General features: G+C 38.4%; 1 protein-coding gene across 4 annotated transcripts in view; it reads left to right on the top strand.

The window, feature by feature from the left end:
* Positions 1 to 26,103, top strand: part of CSNK1A1 (casein kinase 1 alpha 1) — a 59,240-nt gene that overhangs the window by 13,658 nt on the left and 19,479 nt on the right. For 3 of the 4 annotated variants that reach the window (XM_012453428.3, XM_012453362.3, XM_064366503.1), the window contains exons 3-5: positions 13,984 to 14,110; positions 18,472 to 18,570; positions 20,967 to 21,050. In XM_012453428.3, coding sequence (XP_012308851.1) covers positions 13,984 to 14,110; positions 18,472 to 18,570; positions 20,967 to 21,050 — 310 coding nt within the window. The remainder of the gene's footprint in view (positions 1 to 13,983; positions 14,111 to 18,471; positions 18,571 to 20,966; positions 21,051 to 26,103) is intronic. The other variant, XM_012453499.3, reaches the window with a different exon arrangement.

Raw genomic sequence — 26,103 nt, 5'->3', positions numbered from 1 at the left:
TGGTGAGCTGAGATGGCACCATTGCACTCCAGCCTGGGCAACAAGAGTGACATTCCGTCTCAAAATAAGTAAATAAATAAAGCTAATGTGCATTAACGTCACAGTAAATATGTATTAATACTATGGTGGATGTTCAGCAACTTAAGTATCTGTTAGCATCTATCAGTGATGTCAATCATTTGGATTTTCTTTTTGTTCTAGTTCAGCAACATTAGGAAGTTGCTTCTTTTTTTTTTTTTTTTTTTTTTTTTTGAGACGGAGTTTCGCTCTCGTTACCCAGGCTGGAGTGCAATGGCGCGATCTCGGCTCACCGCAACCTCCGCCTCCTGGGTTCAGGCAATTCTCCTGCCTCAGCCTCCTGAGTAGCTGGGATTACAGGCACGCGCCACCATGCCCAGCTAATTTGCTTCTTTTTTTTTTTTAAGATGGGGTTTCACCACGATGGCCAGGCTGGTTTTGAACTCCTGACCTCAGGTGATCCACCCATCTCAGCTTCCCAAAGTGCTAGGATTATAGGCGTGAGCCATCGCGCCCAGCCAGGAAGTTGCTTCTTACATAGCAACTTTTATACTGAAGAAATATTTTTTTTTCTTTTTCTTTTTCTTTTCTTTCTTTTTTTTTTTTTGAGACAGAATTGCGCTCCTGTTGCCCAGGCTAGAGTGCAATGGCAAGATCTTGGCTCGCTGCAACTTCTACCTCCGAAGTTCAAGCGATTCTCCTGCCTCAGCCTCCTGAGTAGCTGGGATAATAGGTATGCACCACCACACCTGGCTAATTTTTTTTGTATTTTTAGTAGAGATGGGGTTTCTCCATGTTGGTCAGGCTGGTCTTGAACTCCTGACCTCAGGTGATCTGCCCACTTTGGCCTCCGGAAGTGCTGGGATTACAGGCGTAAGCCACCGCACCTGGCCTGAAGAAAGATTTTTTTTTTAAGGGAGAAAAGATGGTGACAGTGGCTGAATCATACATAGTATACATCATCCATGTTTCATTTGTGCCATCACTAAGTGTAGCACAGAGGTTTGCGTATGAACCTTCTGAAATTGAGATTGTCCTGTATTTTGCCTCACCTGGAAGCTGCTCTAAGTACTGCACTTAGCTGTTACATTTCCCTATACTGCCAAATCATTCTGTCCTAATGGTGGCTTTTGTGGAAAGGGGAGTGAAATTTTTGTATATTTTAAGGTCTACATTTTTGTAAGTCTTGTTACATTAGGGATGTCTAATACATCGTCCTTGGTAACAATGGAAATAATGATTTTTTTTTCTTTTTTCTTTTTTTGAGATGGAGTTTTGCTCTGTTGCCAGGCTGTAGGGCAGTGCCCCAATCTAGGCTCACTGCAACCTTTACCTCCTGGGTTCAAGCAATTCTCTTGCCTCAGCCTCCCGAGTAGCTGGGACTACAGGCGTGCGTCACCATGCCCAGCTCATTTTTGTATTTTTTATTAGAGACAGGGTTTCACCATGTTGGCCAGGATGGTCTCAATATCTTGACCTTGTGGTCCGCCTGCCTTGGTCTCACAAAGTGCTGAGATTTTATGCCTGGCCATGAAATTCTTCCAATTACAGTGGAGATCATATTTTAATGGAATATTATTATTCCCCTTTTCCATTTCTTTACTTTGCTCTTCACTGGCGGTTTTTGTTGTTATTGGTGGTGGTATTTGTTTGTTTTTTTGAGATAGAGCCTCACTATCACCCAGGCTGGAGTGAAGTGGCATGATCTTGACTAACTGCAACCTCTGCTTGATTCTCGTGCCTCAGCCTCCTGAGTAGCTGGGACTACAGGGGTGCGCCACCACGTCTGACATTTTTGTGTTTTTGGTAGACATGGGATTTCACCATGTTGGCCAGGCTGGTTTTGAACTCCTGGTCTCAAGTGATCCACCCGGCTCGGCCTCTCAAAGTGCTGGGATTACAGGTGTGAGCCATTGTGCCCAGCTGTTCTTCACTGTTTATTTAGGCTGGGTTTGGTTTTGTGTTTGGCTGTTTGCCCTTTATTGAAATTATAAGCAGCAAGTTCTTCTTACAGAAATCCTAGTGTACCCAGTTTTGAACCTCTATAATATTATATATTTTATATTCCTCTTAGAGAAATGAGTGTTGTTAGCTTCTACTCTGCAAGTGAAAGCTCTGATAGTTTGAGACTGTCTTGGTGAACTTAATGTACAACACCTCGTGCAGTACTTTGTGGAGAAAAACAAGCGTTTCTTTTATTCAGTTGACATTTACATGAGGGTACCTACCCGTTGCCAGACATAGTTTAAAAAACTGGGGACAGTTTATTTATCAATGATTTTGTGAGGCTTGCATTTTTTTTTTTTTTTTTTGAGCATCTGCTGTGAGCCTGGCATATAATTATGAATTTGTCTTCTGCTGAAAATTAGGAGGAAAGATGTCTAAATGTCAAACTATGTGAGGACATGAATGTTTACTTAGGGTAGTATATTGAGCATGAGCCCCAAACAGTACACCCAAAACATTTAGAGATTGCCTTGGTTAGTTGCAACAGTAGGACCCCGTTAAGGCTATTCATGTGAATCCTGCTAAGTCAGCATTTTACCAATCTCCACTGTGTGTAATTACCACCTATAGAGTTTGTTAAAAATGCCAGGTTACCCTTCCCTACCAACAGGTTTTTGTTTGACCAGTTCTAGAATTGGACCCAAGAGGTTTTTTGTTAGTTTTAACAATTACCACAAGGAATTTCTTCTAAAGATGAGAGAACTACACTGAGAAATTCGTGCTGAGATTTTAGCCCTCCATTGTGTCAAGCTGTTGATAGTTGAATTTTGCTGAGTGCTGTGGCTATTGTAGAAATTGTATTGTCTTGGTTGTTGGCATTTTATAATTGTTGGGCAACTGCTTTTTTTCATTTCCTTGAGACAGAGTCTTGCTCTGTTGTTCAGGCTGGAATGCAGTGGCACGATCTAGGCTCACTGCAGCCTCTGCCTCCTGGGTTCAAGCAATTCTTCTGCCTCAGCTCCCTGAGTAGCTGCGATGACAGGCACGTACTACCATGCCCAGCTAATTTTTGTATTTTTAGTAGAGATGGGGTTTCACCATGTTTGCCAGGATGGTCTCGATCTCCCCACCTCCTGATCCTCCCACCTCAGCCTCTCAAAGTGCTGGGATTACAGGTGTGAGCCACTGTGCCTGGCCCTGCTTTCTGTGGTAAGAGTAACAATCCCTTATTTATGTAATGCTTTGTAATTTATCAAGTGCTTTTACATAAACTATCTCATAATTACCATGTCTTTTGATAAGTATATATGGTTATATTAAGAATCTTTGACCAGTGAGCAGAAACCACTTACACAGAGTCTCAGAGCAAGAAAATGACAAGCCAGGACTAGAACCTATGTTTCTGGCTGCTAATCCAGTATTCCTGGTACTGTGTTACTTATATTGTCAACTTAGCCAGTGTCCCATTTTTTTTTTTTTTTTTGAGATGGAGTCTAACTTTGTTGCCCAGGCTGAAGTGCAATGGCCGCAATCTTGGCTCATTGCAATCTCTACCTCCCAGATTCAAGCTATTCTTCTTCCTCAGCCTCCCAAGTAGCTGGGACTACAGGCTTGTGCCACCACGCCCAGCTAATTTTTGTATTTTTAGTAGAGATGGGATTTCACCATATTGAGCAAGCTGGTCTCGAACTCCTGACCTCGTGATGTACCTGCCTTGGCCTCCCAAAGTGCTGGGATTACAGGTGTAAGCCACCGGGCCTGGCTTCAGCCTCCCATTCTTAAGTGTAACTGCGGATTTACTGGACTACTTTTTAATAGTCTGGTCACTGAAGGACTTTTATGAATATTACTTAGTTCTGTATTATTAGTTCAGGTTTGCACAGACTTGATAGCTATTCATGTATTTGAATAGCTATCTTTTCTTTCTTTCAGATTGTATCAGATTGTATCCTTTCTGGTAGCTCATGTTGCTTAGATTGTATCATTCCTTTCTGTTAGCATATGTTGCTTCTTCCGTTTTCATTTTCCCCTTTGCTGTATGTTATGTTTTCCATCCCAGACCTTGTTCTTTATTCTGTACTTGTTACTTAAAACAAAAATAATAATAATAATAATTATTATTATTATTATTTAAGACAGAGTCTCACTCTGTCGCCAGGCGCCAGGCTGGAGTGCAGTGGCACAATCTCGGCTCACTGCAACCTCTGCCTCCCAGGTTCAAGCAATTTTCCTGCCTCAGCCTCCCAAGTAGCTGGGACTACAGGTGCATGCCACCACGCCCAGCTAATTTTTGTATTTTCAGTAGAGACGGGGTTTCACCATGTTGGCCAGGATGATCTCGATCTCTTGACCTCGTGATCCGCCCGCCTCGGCCTCCCAAAGTGCTGGGATTGCAGGCTTGAGCCACTGCGCCCAGCCAAAACAAAAATTATATCAAACTTTGGAATGTTGTTTTCTTTTTGTATTCATTTTCTCCACTAATGTAGAAAATTTTTTTTTTTTTGGTGCCGTGACTTGAATATGAACCTAATGTAGAAATTTAATTTTGCCTTTCTGTATACTTTTTGTCTACTGTTTTTTATCTAGAATACTTAGTTCTATCCATTTAAAGAGGATTTGCTAATCAAATTAATTAATGTAAAGTAGGGTGAAGTGTTCCCTTCATTCAGTTATTTGTTTTCTTAGTATCTTCATACAGAAAAGACTATCTGTAATACAAGTAATAATTTACAGTGCAAAAATTACCCTAAAGAAAGCCACTTGTGGCCAAGCACGGTGGCTCATTCCTGTAATCGAATCCTATAATCGCAGCACTTTGGGAGGCTGAGGCTGGCGTATCATCTGAGGTTGGGGGTTTGAGACCAGCCTGACCGACATGGAGAAACCTCTCTACTAAATACAAAAAAATTAGCCGGGCATGGTGGCGCATACCTATAATCCCAGCTACTTGGGAGACTGAGACAGGAGAATTGCTTGAACCAGGGAGGTGGAGGTTGTGGTGAGCCGAGATCATGCCACTGCACTCCAGCCTAGGCAACAAGAGTGCAACTCTGTCTCAAAAAAAAAAAAAAAAAAACCATTTGGTGGCTGGGCGTGGTGGCACAGCCCTGTAGTCCCACCACTTGGAAGGCTGAGGTGGGTGGATCACTTGAGATCGGGAGTTCAAGACCAGCCTGGCCAACATGGTGAAACCCTGTCTCTACTAAAAACAACAAAAAAAATTAGCTGGCATGGCAGCATGCATCTGTAATTCCAGCTACTCAGGAGGCTGAGGCGGGAGAATTGCTTGAACTTGGGAGGCAGAGGTTTCATTGAGCCAAGATTATGCCAGTGTATTCCCAGTCTGGGCAACAGAGTGAGACTCCATCTCAAAACAAAAACAAACAAAAAAAGCCATTTGGTCTCTTAGTAGTGTATTAGGGGATATTTTATAGGGAGTGTGTTCAATTTCTTTTTTTTCTTTCTGAAACTTTTTAATGTACATGTTTTCCCTTTTCGAGGAGTAGAAGTAAGTCACTTGAGCCTGAAGAATTTGAAGTTTGAATTAGGGAGTTAGAAAGGGGGTCTAATTTTAATATTTTAGAAGTATGGTGGATGATGATGGCTTTGGACCTGTTGAAATTAAGGTGCATTATTAGTCTTGTGTAGCAGCAAGTACAGAACTGAGCCTAGGCCAGGGAATTGGGACGGGGGTTAGATCTGAGCAAGATCAGCATATAAGTGATAGTAGATAAAGTAAATTGAGAGGTGAGGTCTCATCCGATTGGTGGAAATTTGGAATTAATAAAGCAGGAGCAGAGTCAGGATAATGGGCTGTTGAAGTTAAAGAAAGTCAGTTTTTAGGTAGAGTTAATGTGTATCCATGAGGTAGGAAAGAAATGAGACCTAAAGGCTTTGGTGTTTGGCTGTGTTAGAGCTCAGTACACAGTAGATGCTCAGTAAAGTAACTTGACTCAGTGATAGGGTCTGAGGACAATCTGAAGAGTGAGTAAGTATATAGAATTGAAAGGATAAGCAGAGGCCAGATTTAGGATTTTTTTTTTTTTAATTTTTAGTAGAGACAGGATTTCACAATATTGGCCAGGATGGTCTTGATCTCCTGACCGCATGATCTGCCTGTCTCAGCCTCCCAAAGTGCTGGGATTACAGGCGTGAGCCACCTGGCCCTGCCTAATTTTTTATTTTTTATAGGGAGACTGAGGTCTGTCTTTGTTGGCCTAAGCTAATCTCAAACCACCTGAGCTTAAATGATCCTCCCACCTTGACCTTCCCAAAGTGTTGGGATTACAGGTGTGAGCTATATTCTCCTAGTTCCAGTTACCCCTCAGGTTTTATTGTGATAAATGGCACGTTAAAACCATAGCAGGGTAACTGGAACTAGGAGAATATTTAAGAAGCTAATACTATAATCCAGGGATCTTTCAAAATTTAGCTGAGGTGCTAACATTTCTAGGAAGCCTTATTTTTTATCTTCTAAATAAATGACCCCCTCCTGTATTTTGTATTTACTTTATGGTTGTCTTTGTATTTACCTATTCTTCAACAGCTTTATTGATATAATTTACCCACATAAAGCTTAATCTGTTTAAAGTGTACAGTTTGTTTCTTAGGATATGTACAAAGTTGTATAACCATTACCATAATTCAAATTTAGAATATTTTCCTTATCCCAAAAGTAAATCTTGAACCTGTTGGCAGTCACTCCATTTCCCATCAACCCTAGGCAACTATTCATCTACTTTTATATATTTGCCTATTAGAAAACATTTGATCAAGCTTTTGTAATTTGTATTATGAAGTATATTTTTCACTTCCCAATGAAAGAGTGTATTTTAACATTTGTATCTCCTGGACCTGCCAGTTCTCTACATGCTGTCCCTCAATACCACCACTACCAATGTTGGAGCAGTGATGATGAGCTGATAAAAGTTAGGTCGTCTGATTTTTTTTTTTGCTACTGCATCCCAGCTCAATATTTGTGATATTTGAAATAACATTTTGGGTGGTATGGGGAAAATGATAACTATGTTACCAGGAACCAAGAAAAAAATGAGAGTAAGATGCAAATATAAACCAGGTTTTCAGAAAATTAACTAAAGAAGAAAATAGGGTGATCTTACACACTATACCAACCTATGCTGTCAGTTTCTGGTGAGCACCAGTCTTCAGCCTGATGCCACCTCACCTTTTTACCTGTCCCTCTTCTATCTATCTTAAAAATCAACCTTGCTGCTGCTGAACATTCTAGGGAGAAAGACAGAAAAAAAAAAAAAAGAAAAAATCTACCTTGCTTCCTCAGAGAAACTTTTCTGATGCCTCCCTTAAAAAAAATAGATTGGATCTCCATAATATGTGTTCCCTAAACAGTACTCTTCTCTCCTTCATCATGATATTTATCCCCCTTTCCACTATAAGCCACAAAAGCAGCAATTATTTGATTTTTGTCTTGTTAGCTACTCTAAATATTGAATGGATAAATGAATAGTAGCTTTGATAGTGAATATTGATAAAGTTTTTTGTTTTGTGTTTTTATAATTTTTGGAGTTAAAGAACATCTACATATCTTTGAAGGCAATGGGCAAGGAACAAAGATGGAGAATATGAAAATGTACCATAATTCAAGGATCTTGGGGGTAATGTTGTAAGCAAAGGATCAGTAGTAACAAGGCGGCAAGAAGAGGGAAAACAAATCATCCTAGTTGACTGCATTATTGTTGAGCAAAACATACATATGATTTTCAAATATTAGATCTTATTCTACAGTTTATTTATCTCAAAAGTTGGTTTGGAGTAGGGGCTCTTAACCTAGTTCTTAACCACATCCACCCCTCATGAGATCTATGTATTTAGACAGATAAGGAAAATTGCATTTTTATTTTTATGAGCTTCTCACTAAAATCTAGTGTTTATTGATTTTAAGTTTAAGAAACCTTTTGAGTTTTAGCTGAACTTTTGACTTTTCACCAATAGAAATCACAGATTTTTTTTTTTTAGATGGAGTTTTGCTCTTATGGCCCAGGCTGGAGTGCAATGGCATGATCTCGGCTTGCTGCAACTTCTGCCTTCTGGGTTCAAGCGTTTCTCCTGCCCTAGCCTCCGGAGTAGCTGACATTACAGGCATCCACTACCACACCTGGCTGATATTTGCATTTTTAGTAGAGATGGGGTTTCACCATGTTGGCCAGGCTGGTCTCAAACACCTGACCTCAGGTGATCCATCTGCCTCGACCTCCCAAAGTGCTGGGATTACAGGCGTGAGCCCCTTCACTTGGCTAGAAATCAGTTTTTTTGTTTGTTTGTTTTGTTTTTGAGACGAAATCTCACTCTTGCCCAGGCTGGAGTACAGTGGTTCCATCTCGGCTCACTGCAACCTCTGCCTTCTGGGTTCAAGCAATTCTACTGCCTCAGCCTCCCCAGGAGCTGGGGTTACAGGTGCCCAGCACTACGCCTGGCTAATTCTTGTATTTTTAGTAGAGATGGGGTTTCACCCTGTTGACCAGGCTGGTCTCGAACTCTTTTTTTTTTTTTTAAGACGGGGTTTCACCATGTTGGTCAGGCTGGTCTTGAACTCCCAACCTCAGGTGATCCACCCACCTTGGCCTCCAAAGTGCTTGGATTACAGGCATGAGCCTCCACGCCCGGCCTGGTCTCGAACTCTTTAGGTGTTCCTCCCACCTCGGCCTCCCAAAGTGCTCAACTTACAGGGTTGAGCCACTGTGTCTGGCCCAAAATTGAATCTTTAAAAGCAATTTTGTGGTAGCTCAGCTTCACTGCAATTGATTTTCTTCATAATGCCATTTATTTTATTTTATGCATTTAAAACATTCTGAGAAGAGATCTATGGGGAGAAGTGGTATCTATGGTTTTGAGAATATATCTCTGTGTCATGAATGGCAAATAGCTGTTAAGAATGGCATACACAAATATGAGTGTATAGGAAAATTAAAAGAAATTGAGAGAAAAGAGAACAGAATAACTGTAACTTTTTTGAGGGGAGGTGGTTTGTTTTTCCTTTCTTTCTTTTTTTTTTTTTTGAGATGGAGTTTCACTCTGTCACCAGGCTAGAGTGCAGTGGCATTATCTCTGTTCACTGCAACTTCCGCCTCCCAGGTTCAAATGATTCTCCTGCCTCAGCCTCCCGAGTAGCTGAGGCTACAGGCGTGCACCACTACGCCCAGCTAATTTTTGTATTTTTAGCAGAGACGGAGCTTCACCATGTTGGTCAGGATGGTCTCGATTTCCTGACCTCGTGATCCGCCTGTGTTGGCCTCCCAAAGTGCTGGGATTACAGGCATGAGCCACCATGCCCGGCTGACTGTTAACAGCTTCTAATATGGCTTTTCATTATTTTACTTAGCAAATGTTTTGAACATTTCTTGTGTATGCTGGGAATACAGGATTGTGAACAAGACAAACATAATGGCTGTTAAATTGGTAGTCTGAAGGGGAAGATCTACATTAAACAAATTTTTTTTTACTGCTATTTTTGTCCTAGTCATAGTGATGGAACTGAAATATTTTTGAGTACTTTAAATTGCATATTACAATAATTACACTGATTTATTCTGGAATATTCTAGGTCTCGTAGCAATACTTAAATTTTTTTTTGAGATAGAGTTTCGCTCTTGTTGCCCAGGCAGGAGTGCAGTGGCGCCATCTCGGCTCACCGCAACCTCCACCTCCCAGGTTCAAGCGATTCTCCTATCTCAGCCTCCCGAGTAACTGGGATTACAGGCATGTGCCACCATGCCTGGCTAATTTTGTATTTTTAGTAGAGACAGGGTTTCTCCATGTTGGTCAGGCTGGTCTCAAACTCCTGACCTCAGGTGATCTGGCCGAGGTGATCCACTCACCTTGGCCTCCCCAAGTGCTGGGATTATAGGCATGAGCCACCATGCCTGGCCAATACGTAAATATTTTTATATGAAAAAATATGTATTTTTTTCCTCAGGTACTCCCAATTTCATGAAGAGATTTTTCAGAAAAAAGAAAACCCCTAACTTGAAATCTACAGTTAAAGTGTGACACTTCCTTTTTCTTTTCTTTTCTTTTCTTTTTTTTTCTTTTTTGACACTTCCTAATTGGTAACCATGTCATGGTAATTCTTTCCCATACTCCTCCATTTCCATATTGTATACTGATGCCAAGGCTAATAAATATTGATTTTAATTATGTCTCAACCACAAACTGTAGTAATACTTCCCCCAGTTATTTACAGCATGTAAAACTCACTAGCCTTGCACTGAATAATCTATACTACAGCTTCAATCTATCTACTACCTTGACTCTTCCTTTTATGACAGCCCATGCTCCAAAATGATTTGCCCTTGCCTGGTAAGCCCTTTTCTACTGTTCTTATCAAAATACTGTTCATCCTTCAGGATCTGACTGGCAGCAGACTGTTTTCCTACAATACCTCTTTAGACAGATTTAGTTCTCATCGATCTTTTGTCTGAATTGTGTTAGTATTTTTCGTCAGCCTCATTGACTTTTGCATGTATTGTCTTACGTTTGTGCTTTTTTGTATATCTTAATTTTTAAATTGGATTTAAATTGGATATGCATTTAGAGGAAAGGACATAACAGCAGAGAGAGAGATGGAACTTGCCTTCTCTTGGCATCATCTTCAGACCTTAGATACTTTTTTTATGCTGTAAGTAATGATGGTTGTATAAATTGTGAATTTATTCTTCAGCCTACTTTTAGGTAACACTGAAGTCTAAAGATATAGATTTGAAACAAATGGAAAATGAGATCCCTGAACATTTTGTCTTTATTTTTATTTTTTTACTTTCACCCATTAAATTACTTGAATTTTTTTTTTTTTTTTGGATATTTCGTAACCATTAGGAAGAATAAGGTCCAAATCAACTGGAGTACTTTTTTTAGTCTCGTAAATACCTGAGTACCTGAAATATGCACGTTACTTTACCACAGTACACTTAGTAGCAACACATCTTGTACTTAAAACCTGTGTTTCAGCTGGGCGCGGTGGGTCACGCTTGTAATCCCAGCACTTTGGGAGGCTGAGGCGGGCGGATCACAAGGTCAGGAGTTCGAGACCAGCCTGTCCAATATGGTGAAACCTCGTTTCTATTAAAACAACAACAACAACAAAACCTGTGTTTCTAGTTTGAAGTCCTAGAAAGTAGAGAATAAGAGTGAGGTTTTTGTGTTGGTGTTTCAGACTATAATCTTAAATGGCCTCAGAGAATTGGGTTAGTGCTTGTTCATTACTCAGGTCCTGTGAAGACTATTTAAATAAAAATAAAGCTATAACCTCTGTCCTACCAGATATAGAAACAAATACCCAAGTAACAGTAGGTGAATTTTGTATTGTCAAGGGGTTAAGACTGTGGATACAAGCAATAGTTAATGGCTTTGGGAATTCTAGGAAATGGGAGACCAATGTGGGATAGGTGACATAAGGAAGGTTTCTTTGGCATCTGGGTTTTAAAGTTGGAATTGAAGGTAGAGAAAAGCTCTCAGCATAGAAGTGGGAAGCATGGAGGTGAAGGTAGAAACTAAGAATAAGTAAGATTGGTATAAGCAGAAGACCATTCCTGGTTCTGAATCTGTGATAATGTCTGAATGAGTTAGTCCAGATGGAAAAGCACAGATGGAGGGTGTGACGTGTTAGCTTTACAGAATTAAGCTATATATTTCTTGAGACCAAAGGAAGTGTGAAAGATGGAAACACCTGTTTCTTAGGTTTAAGGAGTTAATAGCACCAATCCATAGAGATGAAAGTCCTAGTTATTTTAGAACTACATGGTTGCTCCACAAGGAAAAATGCCTTTAAAATGCTTTTTTTTTTTTTGCTATTTTCAATGAAGTATTTAATCCTCCTGACTTTGAGAGTAGTGAATATGTCTTGTGTTCATAAATTTAAGCAAGGATTAAGACTGTCCAATAATGTGTGTGGTGTTTAAAGTATGCTTCTCAATTCACCTTATTCTTTCCAGTTTCTTTTTTTTTTATTTTTTTTTTATTTTGAGACAGAGTCTTGCTCCATCGCCAGGCACCAGGCTGGAGTGCAGTGGCGCAATCTCAGCTCACTACAACCTCTGCCTCCCGGGTTAAAGCAATTCTCCTGCCTCAGCCTCTGGAGTAGCTGGGACTACAGGCGCGTGCCACCACACCCAGCCAATTTTTGTATTTTTAGTAGAAACGGGGTTTCACCATGTTGGCCAGGATTGTCTCATCTCTTGACCTTGTGATCCTCCCGCCTCGGCCTCCCAAAGTGCTGGGATTACAGCATGAGCCATCGCGCCCAGCCCATTCTTTCCAGTTTCTAATTATTAAGGGAGTTAGAGGCTTATATACAGGTGATTTTGTTAGAGGCTTACTTTGCAGATGATTTCTTTAAAAAGTGCTTTATGAAATCACATTAATTGCATGAAAATATAAAGTCAGAATTTGTGCCTTTTACATTACAGGTTTGTGTTTGGGCTTAGATGGGTGGTTATAACATTTGCTCGTTTTTTAGTTTTATATCTGAGTCGTCAGTGGAAACCTGTCTAGAACTGGGATGTAGTCTTACAAATGAGTTGATTTATGCCTTCCCTTTTGCCTGTTTGAGTTTTTTTGCCTTCTTATTTCCTTAGCTCTTTCTGGATTTGGTGTTCTTGTTCTCTTAAAAGCCTCGGTAAATTAGATTTATATTAAACACCTACTAGAACTCTTATTAGTGTTGAAAATTTATAATGGCAGGTTTGTGACAGCTCTCTAGCCCAGATTTGCCTGTCACAGACAAAGGAGGAGGAAAAAAATAACAGAAGAAAATAGAACAAGAAAAAGGGAAAGGAGAAAGCAGCTTATTTGCTTTATCAGTTACCTTTTAATACTGTTATTTATGTATTACCCAAAGCATCACTGTGAGCTTCTTTCAAGTAAATATTATCAGTGAATGTGAAAGGTGTTGAATTCCCATAGGGAGAATAAAAAGTGGAAGAGGGAAAATAACAGCAGCTTTAGTAGGCTGTTTTAGGTTCAATACAGACAAAACTGGCTGTTTTGGCTGGGTGCGGTGGCTCACGCCTGTAATCCCAGCACTTTGAGAGGCCAAGGCAGGAGGATCACCTGCGGTCAGGAGTTTGAGATTAGCCTGGCCAACATGGCAAAATCTGGTCTCTACTAAAAATACAAAAATTAGCCGGGTATGGTGACAGAGGCCTATAATCTAGCTACTTGGGAGGCTGAGGCATGAGAATTGCTTGAACCCAGTAGGCAAAGGTTGCAGTGACTGAAGATGGCATCACTGCACTCCAACCTGGGGGACAGAGTGAGAGGCTCTGTCTCAAAACAAACAAACAAAAAAAAAAAAACTGGCTCTTCTGCTGTCATGTTGACACATTTGATTTTTAGCTGGTGGGGAAGACCTCTAGAAGGTTAAGCAGACACTCTTTCCTTACTAGGTTATCTTTTTTTGCAAAGAGAATGTAGAAATGGATTTGATTTTGTGTGCTTGGCAGTAATCCATTTGTCAGGTTTGGGAAGTAATTCTCAAGGACAACTGAACCAAAAGCCGTAGGAAGGAACTGAACTTTTTGAGCTTATAATCCTCTTAGGATCTGTTACTCTCAACGTAAGATTCTAGAGAGCATATTTATTGTACCTGACTACGGGACCTAGCTGAATAGGTCTGAAATTAAAGCGAACTGATATGAGGCTTTTTCCCCCCCTTTCTTAGGTACTGTGCCTGTCATTTCTGCAGTTTTGGTAGATGCCATAAAGAGTTAATGGGTGCCCAGGACCACTAGTTAGAATAGACTATTTTCTTAAAGAAGAGACAGAGTAGCACATCTATATAGTTATCTTTGCATTTTCTAGAAAAATATAATTATTAAAAGATTAAATCCTCATACTTTGGTTGTAATACTGATTTTAACATTTGCCTTAAATAATACCTGGTCAGAGAAGGAAAACTATCTTATTCTTAGGGTTGATGATTTTTTGAAACTTGGTGATATTAAGTGATAGCTTTTTGTAATACTCTTTCTTCTTTTGTTTTGTTAGGTGGTATGGTCAGGAAAAAGACTACAATGTACTAGTCATGGATCTTCTGGGACCTAGCCTCGAAGACCTCTTCAATTTCTGTTCAAGAAGATTCACAATGAAAACTGTACTTATGTTAGCTGACCAGGTATGTGAAATTTTGATTAAAATGTAAACTGAGAATAGTACTGTTGACTGGAATTTCGTCATTCATAAATCAGAGTATTAAAATCCTATGCATCACTATTTAGACTTAGCATAGGCAAAGATAATAATATGATTTGTAGATATTTTCCTATGGGTATAAAACAAAAACTGGAATTATTTTGCTTTCTTACTCATCTGTAGACTAGTAGTTTGTTTTTTCAATCCACTCCTTCAGATAAAGTTTTAGTGTCAAATATAGCATGTTATTCTTGTAAGATTTTGTTTGGAGAAAGAGTTCAGAGTATATGTATGCATATATTTGTAGATAAATGTATATTGATATTTTGGTTCAATTAAGCAAATTGAATATTATGTATTATGTGTGGGACTCTTAGAAAAGCTGTATTTTTGAGAATAAAAAGGTCCTGAAGTAATTTAAGGAAGAATTTTTTTTGGCCAAGTAGATGCTACCTGGAGTAGTGGATTCTCAGCCATTTCTTAAGACCCAGGAAATTTTGGAGATGTCATAAATTAGATTGATGCATTGGCTGTAGGTTAGATTAAATGGTTTTTACAGCCAAAGTTTGGATATTTGATCTTAAGAAATGGAAAAGATAGAGTAAGGAACAAACCTTAAGGGAAAAGATAATACATTAAGATAATAATTGGTAAATATCAAGAAATTTATAATTTTTGATCAATATTTATTACCTTTAAGGGCAGGAAAATGTTGGAAATGCTTCAGGTTAAATTCAATGTGCTTATAAAAATATTGTTAAGAGAATGACATTTAAAAATACAGATTCGATGTCATAAAATAAGATAAATAGAATTGGTATTTGAGGTGGAATTTTAGTAAGTTTGTAAATTCGGAGGGATGAAGAGAAATACGTTATTGGGCACAAAAATACAGTAAGGAAGAATAAGTTCTAGTATTCCATAGTATGGTAGGGAAATTATAGTTAACAATAGCTTATCGTTTATTTCAAAATAGCTAGAAGAGTAGACTTGCAATGTTCCCCAACACAAAATATAAATCTTTGAAGTAATGGATATCCCAGTCACCCTGATTTGATCATTACACATTGTATATATATATTAAAATATCAGACATACCCCATAAATATATAAACAACTATTATAGATCAATGAAAAAACTTTGTAATTCAGAGGATTAAAAAGTAGTGCTCATTTTCTGTAATCAGCACCTGATAGTTCCCAAGCTTCTTAACCTAAGAAGTACTAAGTGGCTCAAGCAAATGTGAGCAAATTGTCATCAATTTGTGGCACAAAACAAACTCAAGCGTTAAAAGGTTAAAAGTGGCCTGGCACACTGGCTCATACCTGTAATCCTGGCACTTTGGGAGGCTGAGACAGGAGGATCTCTTGAGTCCAGTAGTTCAGGCTACAGTGAGCTATAATAATGCCACTGCACACCAGCCTGAGCAATGGAGCAAGACCCGTCTCCTTTAAGTTAACAGCCTTTAATATGGGCCGGGCTTGGTGGCTCATGCCTGTAGTCTCACTCAGCACTTTGAGAGGCCAAGGTGGGGGGATCACCTGAGGTAGTAGTTTGAGACCAGCCTGGCCAATATGGTAAAACCCTATGTCTACTAAAAATACAAAAATTAGCTGGGTGTGATGACTCAACGCTGGTAATCCCAGCTACTCGGGAGGCTGAGGCATGAGAATCGCTTGAACCCAGGAGGTAGAGGTTGCAGTGAGTTGGGATTGCACCACTGCACTCCAACCTGGGGGATAGAGCCAGACTCTGTTCAAAAAGAAAAAAGCCTTTAATGTGTTTCAACTAATATATATGAGTGAATCCTAATAAAAGAATTATGGCTTATATTTTGTATGTTCAGTAACATGTAAGTATGTATACATTGAACATGTATTGAGGGCCTACCATTGGATTTAGCGTTGGGGGTTGGGGTGGCAAAAAGTAAGAATTAGTCTCTTCCCTCTAGAAAGAAACTTAGAGTCTAGTAGAGAAAGATGGAAAAATAAGATGTTCCGTCTTTGTTGTAGAGTTGTAGAAGTCTCTGTTGGGTACACAGGTAACAAATGTGAAAAAACGTAATTCGAGATACCAGAAAGCTTTCAGTTAAGGTGGTTAACACCTAAATCTTGCTCTGTAGATGATAGGTAACAGGTGTAAGTCGATTAAGGCAGAGATTACTGGTTTGGCTTCAGAAGACATTTGTCAAGGTAGAAGAGTACAATTTAGAATCTGTGATTCATGATAATAAAAGCTCTGGGGGAAATAGGGACAAATAAAAAATAGAATCCTAACACATACTACTGAGAAGAGCAAGAACATATGGATAGAAAGATAATATTGGCAGTCTTTGTATATGGAATATATTTAAAAATACAACTTCTAAGTAAGTGTCTTACAGAAAAGATAGAGGCTGAGTGTGGTGGTTCACGCCATAATCCAAGCACTTTGGGAGGCCGAATCGGAAGGATCACTTGAGCCTGGGAGTTCAAGACCAGCCTAGGCAACATAACAGTACCCTCCTCTCCACAAAATATAGAAAAATTAGCCAGGCACATCTCTAGCCCCAGCTTCTTAGGGGGCTGAGCTGGGAGGATCACTTGAGCCCCAGAGGTTGAGGCTGCCGTGAGCTGTGATTTCACCACTGCGCTCCAGCCTGGATGACAAAGTGAGACCCTGTCTCAAAACAAAAACAAAAACTTCTGTTGTATACAAGATATGCCATAAACAGTCAAAATAAAAAATATTTAAATATATTTACATAATGATAAAAGGTTGTTTGTTGTCTGATGAGAACTCCTAAAAGTTAACAAGAAGACAACAAGCCGAAAGAAAAATAGGCAGAGTGTAGCTTGCCAGTACATGGAAGAGTAAATCCTCATAGAACGACCGGGTGCAGAGGCTCACACCTGAAATCCCAGCATTTTGGGAGGCCAAGGTGGGTGGATTACTTTAGGCCAGGAGTTTGAGACCAGCCTGACCAACATGGTAAAACTCCATCTCTACTAAAAATACAAAAAAATTACCTAGGCATGGTGGCGGACACCTGTAGTCCCAAGTACTCGGGAGTCTGAGGCAGGAGAATCGCTTGAACCCAGGAGACAGAGGTTGTAGTGAGCCAAGATAGCCTGGACAGCAGAGTAAGACTCTGTCTCAAAACAAAAACAAAAACAAAAAAACAATCTACTCCTAAATCCAGACCAGGCATGGTGGCTCACACCTATAATCCTACCACTTTGGAAGTTTGAGGCAGGAAGATCACAGGAGTTCAAGAGAAGCTGGGCAACATAACAACACCTTGTCTCTACCAAAAATTAAAAATTAACTGACGCAAAAAATTAGGTTGAGTGTGATGGCATGCACCTAGTTTCAGTTACTCCAGAGGGTGAAATGGGAGGATCTCTGAAGTCTGGAAGGTTGAGGCAGCCGTGAATCATGGTCCCTTGACTGCACTCCAGCCTAGGTGACAGAGCGAGACCCTTTCTCAAAAAAAGAAGAGTAAATCCAAATTATTACAGTCTATTATGAAAGGCAGTGTGATATTATCTACCAAAATGAAAAATATACCTTTCAACCCAGCAACTCCCTATAATTGTAGGGGATTTGAAGCCCATAGAAATAAAAGCACTAGTAGGTAAAGATATATGTCTGTTAATAGCATTATTTGTAATAGGAAAAAATGAAAAATAGTGTGAGATACTGTGAGTTGGGGAAGACTTAACATCTCTACCATAGACTATCTGTAGCCATTAAAAAGAAATACTTGAGCTATAGCATTTGACTTTGCATAATTTCCAAGAAATTCATTAAGGAAAGCTTTTTAGAATGGCTTGTTTGATATTTAACTTTCAAATGGGATTATATAAGAATTGTAACAACTGCTTATAGCTTTACCTGCCAGTCTGTCAACATCCCTCACTCCCAAGTATTTGTGTGTCTCTGTGTGTATGTATAACTTGTAGCATGGAAATACCAGGTCATTTTAACAGGTTACTTTAGAAGGCCTAGGATTGAGTATGGAAAGCTTTCTTAATTTCCTTTATTGTAGCAACTGATACAATTCCAAAGGTATTCCTTTTATTATTTGAAAATCACAAACACCAAGTCTTCCTGTGGGGTTAGACCCTGTCATGGTTTTAATCGTTAATACTAGAAGGTAAAGCCAAAGGACACAGCAGGTATATGCTTAGATATCCATTAACGTAGAAATAAATGGAGATCTTAGTTGTCCTTTCCATTTCATTTTTTCTAACACTGTCTTTGTGAACTCTAAATAATTGAGATGCTGAAATACTTAAGAAATAATATGTTGATTTTCATTTACTACTTAACTCAATTATCTCTCCCTTCCTTTTTTTCAGATGATCAGTAGAATTGAATATGTGCATACAAAGAATTTTATACACAGAGACATTAAACCAGATAACTTCCTAATGGGTATTGGTCGTCACTGTAATAAGGTTAGTCAAATGCTCTTTGCATGAAAGAACAAAGAGTAAAGTTTTGACAAGAATTGCTTTGGTACATTTTTCAGTCTTTAAAAAGCCATAGTAAGTTGAATTTGCTGTTGACAGTTGCTTTAAAAGATTATGCTATAAATATAATCAGCTAACTCCATTAACTTAGTAACTTGAAATAAATTCTCTTCAACTTACCCAACCGAAGTTAGTTACCTATATGGAAATGTAAAATTCTAAGGGCTGTATAATGAACTGTAGTTGTCCAAGTTATTTAACTATTGAACAGTTGCATTTATTTTTCATTCACAAAAATAGCAAAAAAAAACCCATATTCTTTTCTTCCTGAATGCTAAAAACCAGATTTTAACCTTTGGCTCTGAAGTGTGGGTTTTTAAAATATATGTGCTTGTGCCAGTGTGGGAACATTGACTTATCTGTTACCATGGTGTTAACAGTTGCTGACTGAGCATGGTTGATAATGAGAATTCTTCAGTCCTTGAATTTGTGTATTTAAAAGGATAACTTTTGGGCCTGCTTCAAAAGTCATTGACAGTTTTTTACTTGGGTGCCAAGTTGGGTGAGTTCTTCACTCCTTCTTCTCCCTTTAAAAGGAAAATATAGACAAGTGAAATGAACATTCATACAACAAAACTAGTGTTCATTTGGGGTCTCTGAGAGTGGCTCAACTTATGGGGTGATTGGGTTTTAGCTAGTGACGCATGATTGCAGTTAGAAACTAATTGTGTTGACCTTTTTTTCTGTAATGATTAGTCTTATTGAGTGAATTGCTTTCTTTTATCGATTCTATGTTGAGCTCGGGCAGACAGGCAGCATTGGCAATGCACTAAGCATGTTGTGATCTGATGATCTATCTGATAGAAATTGTCAACTTCAGGACAACTTGGGGGCTTTTTTGTTTTTGGTGGTTTTTGTTTTGTTTTTGGAAGGAAGGTGCCCATTTGTTTTACTAAACTATTAGGGAATGTTTGGTGTTTTTAGGTCTAGCTATAAATGTTTACCTTTGTTTGCCTGTATGAATGCCAACTGGGAGCCATTACCATTAGAATTGGTGTTATTTGTTAATGTGAGATACTGATGGTGGTCTGACCAGGTTTTAGGAAATTAATTTTTTTTTTGTTGGGCTTTAAATAATGAAAGGTGTTTAAATATACACATAACTTGTCATTCCCAAATTACATTAAAAAATATTTTATAGCTTTTCTCTCAAGTATCCAGGTTTTTAACTGTTATTGTAAAGCCTGGTAATTCAATTGAAAAAAAAATATTACTGATCTTGTTTTGTCCGTTTGACTCCAATCCTCTTGGCCATTTCCCAGCTCTCTCCTTCCCGTTTTCTTACCCCTAAAAACCCATTATCACCTTGTGATTTCTGTTCTGCATCATTGATATTGCAGTACATGGTTTTTGCCTTAAATTTAAATGATGACGTGGATATCACTTTGCCTTCCCCCCCTACAACCGCCTTTAGAATAGCTTGTTAATCACATAGTTGTCTTAAGGAAGCCTAAGTTTCCTAGTGGTAAAAACCTTTTTAGGAGGTTTAGGTCTCCTTTTCTCCTTGCAGATATTAAAAGAATTTTGTGGAGATGTTTGCTGTTTAACACCATTTTAGAGAGGCCCTGGGGTAGAACCAAAGTGTTTTACTCAACTAAGATTCAAAAACTAAATGTTGCTCTTGAACATTTTTAGATTAGTTTTTGTTTATGTAGTTGATTTTTAGTGTTTTCTGTATTGTAGTTTGAAAAATGCCAGTTGTATCAGACTGGATTCTTTGGTCAGCTTGTTCCAGTAGTTTTCTATTCACGGGGAAAAAAAGGTTTTGGGGGGCTTTTGAGGACAATTTTTAAAGTTGAATTTCTTATTTGAAAAATTGTTCTGAATTTGATATTTAGGAGTGGCCACTCCAATCTTAGTGAATTTGCTCATCTCTTCCTGTAATCAGCCCTGCATGCTTACAAAAATAAATTTTAAGGTGACTAAATGCCTTCTACCTCTTCCTTACTGAAGATTTTTTTCCCCCGTACAATCTTTTTTTTGGGGGGAAGGGCAGATTGTGGTACCAAAGATTACAGATCTAAATTCCCCATTTTTGATTAAAAAAATTAAAGAGCCAAATGTCACCATCGCTATCCCTGTTTCAGGCAGTGACACAAAAAAGTGGCATTAAAAACCTGAGTAATTTCCAGAATTCAAATGTTCTTGAGTATGTGATTCTTATTTGGAAAACTGAGAAGCTACAGTGCTTGGTGGAAGAAGGATGGCATTTGGCTACCCTGTTCTTTCTCTAATGCCTCGGTGTTGCCTGTCTGCGCCGGCCATTGTTGCAATGTAAGCAATACTGTTTGATGCACTGCCACCCTCTATTGTCTGTTTAGTGTTTAGAATCTCCAGTGGGGAAGAGGAAAAGAAGCATGACTGTTAGTACTTCTCAGGACCCATCTTTCTCAGGATTAAACCAGGTCTGAAACTGTCTCCTATTCCAACCTCAATCCCAAATTCATGTGCTTTTCTTTTTTATTGTTTTATTTTGATGATTTTTGTTTTGTTTTAATTCTGGAGAATGTAGATCTTGCTCAAGCACCTCTTACGTTGGCATTATTCAGACATACTTGGCAAACATAACATTACTAAGATATTTCTTTGTGGCTTTTGCTTAAAACTTGTAAAGTTTAGAAAAAGCTAAATGAAAATAGGATATATTTAGATCTCTAACATACATATGAGGAAATGATGTTGGTCTAGTATTGAAATTGTTTACTTAATAGTGAACTTGAGATAGATTGTTAGATCTTAAAAATGTATTTGGAGTTACACAACTTAATGCACGAAATATATTTAAATTCAGTTCATCAGTGCTATATAATGAATATATTCTACCTCACTTCTCTTCCCCTTCCCTAAGGAACTTCAGGTAAGTGTAGATCAGATTTCAGATCTAGTGTTTCTAGAACTTACTTCCTCAGTCTATATTCTCAACTTCTAGCAAATGGATATTTACAGAGCATTATATGCTCTGGAACTAGAAGATACTGCATTCCTAACAATATAACAGTAACATAGCTTAAGCACTTATCAAGCTATATGGTAGATTACCATTAGTAATACATTGAAATAAATTAAATTTAGTTTTTGGCAGGCTGGATAAACACCCTACTAATTTTCTAAATGTGCAAGAACTCTTCATATTTTCTTATGCTTTTGTTGAAGTTAAATAGCTTTTTTATCACAAAATTTAGGTATATAAATTTTCATGCTCCTGAGCAAATGAATCTTAATCATTCAGTTTAGTATACACTAAAAAGGAGGTATTGGCATGAGTAATCAAAAAACGTACTTTGTAATACCTTAATTATCCACATGTATCATCTGAATAATCATTTAATCCTTTTCCATACTGCCCAGCTTTATTCCAGAAACCACCTCAAGCTATAACAAAAGATTTCAGAAATTCAAAGTTATTTTTATTCAGGCAAAGAAGTACCAAGTATTGTGACTAGTTAGATAAGGGTAGGGAAGAAGACAGTAGATGGTGGATAATTAGGTATATTATAAGAATATAATTTTCAAAACTCTAGTTTTATAGTGCCTCATTTTTACTTACCCATTCACATATTTTGCTTACATTTTGTAGCATCATTTAATAATTTACATAGAAAGTTATATTAAATTGTTTAGATTTTATACATACGGGTTAGCTATGTTTTTAGTGAAGTGACCTTGTGAATATTTTGGAAGGGCAAGGGGAATTAGGACCCCTGGTTAGGAAAAAAAATGCTGCAAGCACTCAACACTAAAATTAGCAACAGTGATTTTGAAGAAAATGTGCCTCTATTTAATGGAATTATCCCCCTTCTCCCACCTTTTTTTTTTTTTTTTTTGAGACGGAGTTTTGCTCTTGTTACCCAGGCTGGAGTACAATGGCACGATCTCAGCTCACCGCAACCTCCGCCTCCTGGGTTCAGGCAATTCTCCTGCCTCAGCCTCCTGAGTAGCTGGGATTACAGGCACGCTCCACCATGCCCAGCTAATTTTTTGTATTTTTTTTAGTAGAAACGGGGTTTCACCATGTTGACCATGATGGTCTTGATCTCTTGACCTCGTTATCCACCCGCCTCCACCTCCCAAAGTGCTGGGATTACAGGTGTGAGCCACCGCGCCTGGCCCCCCACCTTTTTTTTTTTTTTGAGAAGGAGTTTCACTCTGTCGCCCAGGCTGGAGTGCACCATGCAATGGCGAGATCTCGGCGCACTGCAACTTCCACCTTCCAGGTTCAGGCAGTTCTGACTCAGCCTCCTGAGTAGCTGGGATTACAGGCATGCACCACCATGCCCAGCTAATTTTTATATTTTTAGTGGAGACGGGATTTCACCATGTTGGCTAGGTTGGTGTTGAACTCCTGACCTCAAGTGATCCACTCGCCTTGGACTCCCAAAGTACTGGGATTACAGGCGTGAGCCACCGTGCCGGCCAAATTATCCCCCATTTATCAACTCATTTCCATGTGCCTTTGAAGAATAGGCTGCGTTATTTAAAATGGGCACAAGTTTTACTCATAACATGTAATTAGTAAAAAGCCACAGAAAAGGAGCTTGACCCACTGAAGAAGTACCTGTGTCTTTGCACATAAAAGCCTATTGTAAAAATACATTATCTTATGCTTATTTGATACTGACTTTTCCTCATTTGATTCTGCCTTTACATATTTATAGCTTTTTGGTTGTATCCTTGGCATGATGTGGTTTCATGTAAACACTTCCATTATATGTTTATATTTATTAGTTTTTTATTTTATTTTTGAGACGGAGTCTTGCTCTGTCACCCAAGCTGGACTGCAGTGGTGCCATCTCAGCTCACTGCAACCTCCACCTCCTGGGTTCAAGTGATTCTCCTGCCTCAGCCTCCTGAGTAGCTGGGATTACAGGCTTGCACCACCCTGACCAGCTAATTTTTTTGTATTTTTAGTAGAGATGGGGTATTTGGCCAGGCTGGTCTTGAACGTCTGACCTCGTGATCCGCCCGACTAGGCCTCCCAGAGAGCTGGGATTATAGGCGTGAGCCCCTCACCCAGCCTATATTTATTAGTTTTAAATTGCAAAGCATACAGAGAGCTACTAAAGAAGCTTGATAGGTACCCAAAGGTAATGAACTACCAAGAGTTTTATTTCCTTTTTTAATTTTAAGTAGTTTCCTATTCAGTTGTTTGCTGAGAATAGGTTATCTTTGTCCAGTAGTAAAATTTTTTTCCTGACATATTTTCAGTTTTTGTAAAAGGAGAACATTTAAAATTATTTGCTTTTTAAATTTTTGTTTTTATTATTATTATTATTTATTTATTTATTTATTTTGAGACAGAGTTTCGCTCGTTACCCAGGCTGGAGTGCAATGGCGCGATCTCTGCTCACCGCAACCTCCGCCTCCTGGGTTCAGGCAATTCTCCTGCCTCAGCCTCCTGAGTAGCTGGGATTACAGGCACGCGCCACCATGCCCAGCTAATTTTTTGTATTTTTAGTAGAGACGGGGTTTCACCATGTTAACCAGGATGGTCTCGATCTCTTGACCTCATGATCCACCCGCCTCAGCCTCCCAAAGTGCTGGGATTACAGGCGTGAGCCACCGCGCCTGGCCCCCAAATTTTTGTTTTTATATTAAAGATTGAGTTGTTTAAGAAGATAGTGTTTATATATTTATAGTTTCTTGATAAACAAGGTTTCCTCCTTTAGCGTTGTGGGAGGAAAGAACTCTCCAGCGAACACTGAAGTTTTATAAAGCAGTCTTTTGGTAGTGAGAAAGTATCTAGTTATTGAGTCACAAATGAAGCTATTGAATGTAGATTTAGACATGAATGAAACTGTTAGACATACTTATGTCAGAGCTCTTCCCTTTTGTCCTTCATTTAAAAGTACCAAAGGAAGCAATCCTAGAAAATGTGCACTAGAGGAAATTCTATGTACTAATCACTCTTCATTCAAAGTCTATATATTTCTTAGAGATATTTTTAAAATATCATGAAGCTGAATGTCCTTTTGTGTTTATTTTCCCATGTTTTGTTTTCACTATGAATCTGCGGAACTTAATCATCATTTTTGTTTTGCTTCATAAATGTATTTTGCTCATTTTAATATTTGTGTATTGAGCTGGTTTTCATATCAAGAGAAACTTAAAGTATGAACTTTCTTAGTGTTTTACAACACTAATTTTCCTATAATTATTTGATTGCTTAGCAAAGGAGTTTAATCTTATTACTTGGAGAGTTTTCATCATCTAGTAACATTTACTAATAATTTAGTCTTCATTCTTTTATTGTAAACAAAGTAAAAATAAGTATCTCGTCGACATGGTGACTGAAGCTCAAATGTCAGTGTCTTATTGTTCAGAGTATAATTGAGAATAGGTTATAATGCTTGGCTGAAATAGATGTTACTCATGCTCCTAAGAGAGGTACTTGGTCAGATCTTTATAACCTAAATCAGTAACTTGCTTTATTTATTTATTTATTGACATGAAAACTGCAGGTTAGGTGATTGAGTTTTCCTGCACATCACAAATTATAAACTGGCAAAAGGGACCCAATAGCCTAAAGGAGAGAAGAACTACAAAATGCAGGAATAACTAGAGAACAATAGACTAGGTCTATATAGTTTAAGGGAACATACACCTGCCCAGCTTAATAATATTTGTAGATTAACTATTATTAAAATATAGCATAATAGGTGACTTTATGACAAAAGCCAAAATGTTAAGTAAAGATTATCTCTTTTCATATGATAGATAAAACGGATGTGTTTTGGAGGTTTTTTTTCCCCCTCATAAAAATAGTTATTTACTTATAAAAGTCTTAAGTTCTGGAGTGTAAACTTGAATTATATAGAACAATTAGCTACATTATAAATGAATACCCTTTATTCAGGTTTTTGTGCTGCAAAAAGAAAAAAAAAGATGAATACCTTATTCCCCGAGTACCATATAGACAAGATAACACTAAACGTTATTTTGTTCTAAACACTAGTTTTGTTTTTAGTTAGCTCACTTAAAGTACTAATTGTAAGCCACCTTGATTTTAATGTTAAGTGCTTTTTGGGGGGATTTTTATATCAGCTTGTTAAATTTTCTGGAAGTTTAGCCTGACACATGTGTATAGTGTCAGTGCTAAGTAGTATTTTTTATTAATAAAAAGTCTTGGTTTCACTGGCAATATTAGACTTTTAGGGTAGATAACAAGCATTCTGTTGGCCTTTGTAGGAGGGAGGAGTTGAGATAGCGTATATCTGTGTTTTTGGTTTTTTTTTTTTTTTTTTTTTTTTTTTTTTTTTGAGATGGAGTTTTCGCTCTGTCTCCCAGGCTGGAGTGCAATGGCGCAGTCTTGGCTTACTGTAACCTCTGCCTCCCGGGTTCAAGCAATTCTCCTACCTCAGCCTCCTGAGTAGCTAGGACTACAGGTGCCTGCCACTACCGCTGGCTATTTTTGTAATTTTAGTAGAGATGGGATTTTGCCATATTGGCCAGGATGGTCTT

Source organism: Aotus nancymaae, unplaced genomic scaffold, assembly GCF_030222135.1.
Source record: "Aotus nancymaae isolate 86718 unplaced genomic scaffold, 86718_ANA_hifiasm-v0.15.2.pri h1tg000064l_1, whole genome shotgun sequence".
Lineage (NCBI taxonomy): Eukaryota > Metazoa > Chordata > Mammalia > Primates > Aotidae > Aotus > Aotus nancymaae.
The sequence above is the reverse complement of the archived record's forward strand: the minus strand, read 5'-3'. Positions and strand labels throughout refer to the sequence as shown.